Here is an 8,294-nt window from a genome sequence, read left to right on the forward strand (position 1 = left end):
CTGCTCAGCACCACGGACAGCGATCGATCGGAAAATCGGACACAAGCTATCCATCGATATTGCTTTATTGGAAAATCAGAGGACTGAATTAACACCAGAAGTTTGGTTTGGGGGATCTGCTCATTTGAATTTGAATTCACGCAGACTTGGACTTTTTTCACTGCTCGCCAAAGTAAGTCTGCTCTTGATAAATCACGAGTGTACTAAATGGGTGGTTTAAAAATGTGTCGTTGCATTCGGAGTGCATTACGTTATGGCACCACATAACCTACTTAAAGGTTATAGCACATAATCAGTCATTATTACAGAGATTATAGTCAAGTAGATCTGCCGTGCGTAAAAGCAGTGGCGCTGTTCCAATCGACTCTCCCTCGGCGCACGACGGTTGACTTGTAGGCGATGTGTTTGCGGTGTCAGGCAGAAGGAGAAGGCAAATAATTTAGGGCTGTGCCAAACCCAGAGACACCGGAGAGGTGACAACCACAATACTAAAGCTCAGTACTGCGTACTGCGTAAATACTGATACGACTCCTTGCGAAAACTGCTTCAATGTTATGTTAGAATGTAGGATGAATGGCTTCACAACTTTCCTCTTTGGAGTTGGTGCACACAATCAAACTTAAATTTGAGACAAACTAAACTGTAAATCAGACACGTTAAACCACTTTTCGTCATTTTAACCGATATCCTATAGTGTGGTGGCTGCTGACTCTCTCCTCTTCCTGATCTGTTCCAAAGAAAGCATGGAAACCAACAGGGTAGAAGAGAATACTTTTTTCTAAATCCTTGGAAACAGGGGGAAACAAAATTACTTCTGGATTGTGTGGCACGATCTTCCCTATTCATTTCTGAAAACTATAATGGAGCCTCTAGACCAGACCCAATGGATTCCCCTCTCATCAGACCTCGATTCCTCCTCTGCAGCAACTCCCTCATCCTTCCTCTTTTCTTACCCCCGCCTCTTCAACATCTCCTCCAACCTGTCCACTCAGAGTGTCCCCTTTCAGGGCAGCAGCACTCTGGTGACAGCGGTCATCTCCCTCACGGTCTTCATGGTGGGTCTCACCGGCAACACTCTGGCCATCTACGTGGTGCTGCGCTACGCCAAGATGAAGACTGTCACCAACATCTACATCCTGAACCTGGCTGTGGCTGATGAGCTCTACATCATCGGGCTCCCCTTCCTCACCACACAGAATGTGCTCTCCTATTGGCCCTTTGGCTCTTTCCTGTGCCGCGTGGTCATGACTGCAGACTCTATGAACCAGTTTACGTCTATTTTCTGTCTGACGGTCATGTCCATCGATCGTTACCTGGCTGTGGTTCATCCCATCCGCAGCACCAAGTGGAGACACCCCCGCGTGGCCAAGGTGGTGAGCGCAGCTGTGTGGGCCGTGTCCTTTGTGGTGGTCCTGCCGGTGGTCATCTTCTCTGATGTCCAGGTAGAAAACCCAGTCCTGGTTAACGTTATGTCTTTGAAGGCCTATGTCCCAGTGCCAGAGGTCAAAACGTTAGATAGGACCACAAGACACAGCGAGGTGACCCCTGCAGGTCCCTCTTAAATTTACATTTAATAAGGCCACAGTGGTGGTTCTGCATTTTAATTCATTAATGACAAATTGTCTGTATCAGTACCTACATTCATTCATTATGTCATTATATCATTTCAAAATTACATTTTTTTTAAACAGGCTTTATTATGATGAAAAAGTGCATCTTTGCCAAAACAGGTCATAAAGTAAACAAGATAAGAACTAACAACAAAAAAGATAATACATCATGTCACAAAATGAGGACATGAAGACCCACCACTCAGCTGTATGCTAAACATGAAGCTAAAGCCAGTGAGCTTATCTTAGCACAAAGATCCATAAACAGGATAGCCTGGCTGTGTTCGAAAATCATTTAGTGTTTTAAAAACCTGTCCTTACAATTGTTAGTGTAGCCAATAGTGATTTATACAGTAACCTGCTAAATGGCATAATACCACAACAAACAACCAAATTCTTGCCAAAAACAATCAGGAATGATGTTGCCGGATGAAGGCACGAGACCGAAGTGTCAGACTCTTCTCTTTAGAACTCTTAAGCTGCTCTAATCAATATTTTTGTTATTACCAATGGATAAATCATGACTAATGCGAAAGCGCTCACTTCTAGTGTCAAACCTACTCTGCAGTAACCCTTGATTTACCTTCTTTCAGCTGACTGTTTTGGATGTTCACTGTCACTGTTCTCAAAACCTATTGTCCAGTAACAGCAGGGAGCTGTTTTCAGTGGAAAAGCTCTAATAGACTCACCGTACGCTAGTTGCCCAACACCAAACAACAAATAGACAAAGCTCACGACTAGCTGTTGAACATAATGGACCATTTAGCAGCAGCTGTTTCTCTGAGAAGTTGGTGGAAACCAAAAGCAGAACTAAGAGGAGAGTGAATTGGACTTAGATTTGTTGGGTGGCCAGAAACACAACTCCAAATTAATATTAATCTTGCTCTGTGCCTGCTGGATGTGTGTGTGTTGGGTTTACAGCTTGTTGTGCTGTCCAAAAGTGGCCAAGCAAATAAATGAAAAATAATGCAGGTTTCAAACTTGAGAAGAATGTGTCTAGATGGAAAGAATGCCTTTTTCCTCTCTATAGTATTTCTTGGTATTTACGGAACTTGAAAGGCTGTGATGGAAAAAACAGGCAAGTTGTTGCTGAGATGCTAGACATGCGAACTGAGTTAAAACACGCTGTTCAGTGTCTTTTGTTCAGAAGTTTAGCAGAGGCTTTTATATGTGCATGGAAAGAAAAGTATTGCAGAAATTTCTCTTAACGGCAGCAAAGATTTTGAATAGAAAAAAGGTAATAGGAAAATTCAACTTCTGACAAATGCGGCAGTTTTGTTGGTGAAGGACATTGGTTTGATAACAACAGGAGGCAAGGCAGCTGGGTTAAAGCTAATTGTCGGTTTGACACAAACTAAACACATTAATGTCTGGAAATGTCTTCCACAATGCAAAACACGCTTCTTAAAAACCCCAAGAAGCAGATAATGTCATTTGCATTTCTCCAAACATCCTCTCTGCATAATTTATGGGCTTTGCAATTAAACTCTTCAAAGTGCAATGTTTACCTCTTGTATTCTACTCACTGTCAGACTGAGCAGATGACGATTGGATTTTTAATTTGCTGTGGTTTCCTTTAATATTTAAATTTCAATCAGTTTATTTCCTCTCTCTTTAGGAAACATTCAACTCCTGCAACATGATCTGGCCAGAGCCGAATGACGTGTGGTCGACAGCCTTCATCCTCTACACTGCCACGGTGGGCTTCTTTGGACCGCTGCTCATCATTTGCCTCTGCTACCTACTTATCGTCATCAAGGTGTGTAAGTGTGTATATGAAGCTGATTAAAAAAGCTCATGTATAAATTCATACTGTAATCTGCTTCCTCATCATGATAATTTCCATCATCCTAAACACCCTCTCCCTCATTTTCATCATCATCATCATTATCACTCTCATATTCATCCCCCTTACCATCATCATAATCAAACTATCATTGGTGTTTTCCCTGCAGGTGAAGTCCTCGGGGGCGCGGGCGGGCTTCACCAAGCGTCGCCGTTCGGAGCGTAAGGTGACGCGGATGGTGGTGGTGATCGTGGTGGTGTTTGTGCTCTGCTGGCTGCCGTTCTTCATCATCAACATGGTCAACCTGGTTGTCATCATCCCAGAGTCCAGCGTCACTGCCGGCATCTACTTCTTTGCTGTCATCCTGTCCTACGCCAACTCCTGCGCCAACCCGGTGCTCTACGGCTTCCTGTCAGACAACTTCAAACAGAGTTTCAGAAAAGTAGGTTGAATGTTGTCTGGCTATCAACTCTGTGTACAGGCAAGGCCTAAAGAAATAATTACACATTTTCAGAAATACAAGTATTTGCTTTAATCCAAGGGTTACATGAACAGATTAAAACCACTCCCACGTCTCGTCATGTGTTCAGTATGAAGCTTACAGCCAGTTAGCCTAGCTTAGCATAAAGACTGGAAACAAGGGGGAACAGCTAGCCTGACTCTGCCTGAAGGCACAGAAGTACTTGTTTAAACCTTACAAATACGTAAGTGCAAAAAACAGCAAGTTGTGGTTCTACATCGTGTGCCAGGCTGTTTCTTGGCTGCAAGCAGTGACTTAACTGAAGGTGAAGGCAAAATGTCAAAGTAAACTGCATTAGTTTGAAACACTCTCCTCTGTACTGGAAGAAGGGCATACAGTTTAGACATGGTTGCCTCTTCCATGCTTGACAGTACATTATGACATCTTAAGAACAGAATATATGCATATATTTTGAGTTTTCAGACATCTTTAAACATTATAGACAGGTGATAAATTAATGGGAAAACCAACATAAAGTGTCTTAGTAAGGTGTTGGGCCACCCTGTGCCACCAGAACAGTTTCAATGCACCTTGGCATTGATTCTACAAGACCCTGAACTCTACTGGAGGGATAAACCATTTTTCCAAAAGATATTCCCTCATTATTGTTTTGATGATGGTGAGCGCTGTCTCAAGGTCCTAAATCTCCCATAGGTGTTCAACTGGGTTGAGATCTGGTGACTTTTAAGTTCACAGCATATGATTCACATGTTTTTCAGACTCCTCATTGTCTCCTATAGATGGGGGAAGTTTTCCCTTTAATTTGACACCCGTCTGTATCTATATACAATATAGATATATTTATATTTTTTTTCTACTACAAGTCAGAGGGTTGCAGAGCATCTACATATAGGACAAATGAACAGATGGTGAAATACTTCCTCTGGCAACTAGGTTCCAGTTGAGAGCAGCTGATTGAGTTTGTAAGCTCATGACTCATGTCAAAGTGTGAAAACATTTAATTTCTGCCTAGGTTCTGACTGATCACTTGATCAATAATACATCTGACAATGAGTGGTAGTGAGTAAACATGATCTACATCGCAAAAACCTCATACTTAATTTAAAAGTTAGTAAAGTTAAAGGGAGGTTTGGTTTGGGTTAATTTACTTAATTCTTACTTACTTACCTCACAAACTAAAAGATGTGTTTTTTTTCTGCAAGCATATCTATCAGTTTTCTTTTGCTCTGCTCAAATATTATAATCAGGGTCCCAAATGCCATTCCTACACTTATTACTTACAAAGCTTTGTGACTTTTTATGCATTCCAACTTTCCGAAACTGACAATCTGACATTCACACCCACTCCTCACAGCAGTTGGCCGCTCTGCAGAGTTGGTGGAGTTTCGTTTGGTTTCTCTCAAGCTCGTTTTTGTAACAACTTTTTCTGTCACTTTTCATGCGAACAACTATGTGCAAAACTATGAATTCCTTTCACGTGACTTCCACAAGACTATCTTGAACTGTATGCTGTTATCCCTTTATTTAAATGATTATCACATTTCCCTCCTCGCTATTATGACATGGCTTTTCACTCAGCCTTCTGGTGTGCCTTCCGATGTGGTCAGAGGACACGTCGCACAATCGAGTTCTTTTGAATCAAACCCCGAGCTTAAGTAGTAACCGCCTCAAATTTAAATAATCGGAATAGCACGGCTCACTTACTAAATTATCTTGCCTTGTTGTTTATTAGCCACAGTCGGCCTCTTTTTATTTTAGGTTAACTTAAAGCCACGATGTGTAGGATCTGAAAAGTCTTTACTTTGGCGTCATCTGGTGATCGTATCAAGTATTACAGTGTGGCAGACAATGCTCCACTTCTACACGAGTCGAGTCAGTAGCTACTGTTGCTTCCTGGAGATTTCTGATGTAGCTTGAAAGCATCCACAGATAGTTGTTGTTGTGGTTCTGCAGGTGCTGTGTGTGAAGAGTATGAGGTGCAAGGCCAATGGTGTAGATGATGGTGACCCCAGTGCCCCACGTACTGAGAAAACCACAGCACACGACCTTGTCCTGCTCTCCCCTCGAAACAAAGTCTACCATGATCCCCAGAGCAGCCAGGTACTCTGTCTTTATGTGTGTGTTGTTGTTGTTTTTTGGGGCAAAAATGGGAAATGAAGTGACAAGGAAAAACAAAATCATTACAGAAAAAAATGGTGTGACATCACCATGGTGTGATGAGACACACGCACGCACGCACGCACGCACGCACGCACGCACGCACGCACGCACGCACACACACACACACACACACACACACACTCCAACTCTCTGCATCACCAATGAGTCCGATGCATCAGCTTTCGCAGCCGAACACATCTGAATTAATCAACAGGCAGGTGTGTGTGTGTGTGTGTGTGTGTGTGTGTGTGTGTGTGTGTGTAGGTGTGTGTGTAGCAGCTAATTGAAGAAGGATGGTAGATTAATGCTGCTGTGGAGGCAATGATTAGGAAAAACTCTGAATGCGGGAGTGCAAGATTATGAGATTATTAGTTCTGTGTGAGTTTGTGTGTGTGTGTGTGTGTGTGTGTGTGTGTGTGTGTGTGTGTGTCTGTGTCTGCGTTAGAAACAGGAGGGTGGTCAGGGAATGAAAAAGCTTTGACTCAGTCTTTGCAGCATGGGGGCTTCATAGTGTCCAATTAGATAACTTGTACAAAAGCAGCGAGGTGCATTAGACTGACAGAGCAGCTCTGATGAGACTCTCCCACGGCCCCTTCAGCTGGATCAAGGTTATCCAAACTATCAAAACTTCCTCGGTAAGTCACAGAGAATATGTTAGAGTCCAAATGCTCAATTATTCATGTATGGATCTGCTGGTTATTCTCAGAATTTATGTAAGTTCAAGTCATATCTCTTCATCTTCATGTGAAGAGAAATGCAATGAGAGGCAAATTACTATTAACTCGCATTTGTATTTTAAACCTGGGTTTTAACAGCAAGTGCATTTAATTGTACAGGTCAGAGAATTGTAAATTATTTACTGAAAAGGTAAATAGTAAGTCTGGTATCAGTGAAATAAAATTACACTGGATTACATTCATTCGTACTTTTAACCTCGCCTCTCTCTTGCTTCAATATATTGCTTTTGATGCTTCCTCCCTCTGCTCTCCTATGATTCTGGCTCTCTTCTTCCTCTATGAAGATTTCTCCTCAGGCTCCAGACTCGCCTGCCTCGCACACAGCAGCAGACCTGCACCGCTTCAGCCCTACCTATCAATCTCCCTCCACTTGTCCAGGGATCGGATCCACCACTACCACGATAACCTCCACAGCAGCCTCCGTGGTAACCAACATTGTAACCCCTGCTGAACCTCCCACCACCACTGCCCTGACTACGCCCGCCTCATCAGCCACCATAGCTCCACAGGAACACTAGCCAATAAACTCTGGATGTCAGGTGTTTTAGGAAATGAAAAGAGGAGCTGAGGAGGAAAAAAAACGTGATGATGTGAGACTATAGAGGAGGGAACACAGTTGGATTAGCTGATGAAAAATGGAAAACACTGATGCTTCTCAGCAGTAACAATGTAAAAATGCATATATCGGGCTATTTCCTGATACAAACATGCACACTCATTCTAAATGCATTGCAGCATTGATGGGCCATATCAGTGAAACAACCTGATGAATATTTTTCATGCCTCGATGTATGAATTACCTGTATGAATCACCAAGCCCTGGGTTTCTCTCCATCCAGCCATCTGACATAAGTGCCTTTTCAGCCACTCTCAGCAATCACCACGACTCCTAAAGACACACAAACATTCACACCTTACTTCTCTCACTTCCTGTTAGTGTGTCAGATAACATGTAAGAATGTATTAACTTTAAGGAACCAAAAATGCCATCAAGGACATATTTAAAGCCAGCGGAGAAGACTTCCCGCAGGTACCTGATATCTTTATATTGGTAAACTGGGCATTACAGGGTTCTTTTATTATAGACATACATGATTCAGGCTGGAAAGATGAAGGTATTTTTAGATAAAAATCTTGGCCTACTACAGCTTGAATGAAACTGCTAAACAGCACAATGCACTAATTCAGTATCAAGTTTTTTTCTGTGTTAAAAGTGCATTTTTCTGTTTCAAGCTCCCACTCACTGCTGTTCACTTTACTCAAATGGGCGTATTGTGATCAATGAACTTGACATCTGTACCGCTTTGTGGGTTCTTGTTTGTATTTGGTAAAAAATAGCTTGCTTGCTGTTTGTCAGCTTCTCAGTCACAGGAAATGTGACTCTGCGCCTGCTCAGTGACCTTCTGCAAACATGTAGCCAGCTCTGAAAACAAAACCTCTGACCTCTTTGTATATACGCCTCTTACTTTGTGTCTTTATAAACTTGTGTGTCATGTAGGTGTGTGTGTGTGTACATGTAC

General features: G+C 42.5%; 1 protein-coding gene across 1 annotated transcript; it reads left to right on the top strand.

Moving 5' to 3' along the window:
* sstr5 (somatostatin receptor 5) lies at positions 1–7,577 on the top strand. Its single transcript, XM_023411847.2, has 5 exons — positions 1–1,442; positions 3,229–3,369; positions 3,566–3,838; positions 5,831–5,977; positions 7,059–7,577. The coding sequence occupies exons 1-5, from the start codon at positions 861–863 to the stop codon at positions 7,290–7,292; spliced, it is 1,377 nt and encodes a 458-aa protein (XP_023267615.1). The 5' UTR covers positions 1–860; the 3' UTR covers positions 7,293–7,577.
* The last annotated feature ends 717 nt before the right edge of the window (positions 7,578–8,294 follow it).

This window comes from Seriola lalandi, unplaced genomic scaffold, assembly GCF_002814215.2.
Source record: "Seriola lalandi dorsalis isolate HSWRI2012SDOR001 ecotype SW California unplaced genomic scaffold, Sedor1 jcf7180002054471, whole genome shotgun sequence".
NCBI classification, from domain to species: domain Eukaryota; kingdom Metazoa; phylum Chordata; class Actinopteri; order Carangiformes; family Carangidae; genus Seriola; species Seriola lalandi.

Bases quoted from the DNA above. Each gene is read 5' to 3' on its own strand.
- sstr5 (XM_023411847.2), top strand. From the start codon at position 861: ATGGAGCCTCTAGACCAGACCCAATGGATTCCCCTCTCATCAGACCTC. The intron at 3,370-3,565 runs GTGTGTAAGTGT...TTTTCCCTGCAG, and splicing joins ACCTACTTATCGTCATCAAG to GTGAAGTCCTCGGGGGCGCG. The intron at 5,978-7,058 runs GTACTCTGTCTT...TCCTCTATGAAG, and splicing joins ATGATCCCCAGAGCAGCCAG to ATTTCTCCTCAGGCTCCAGA.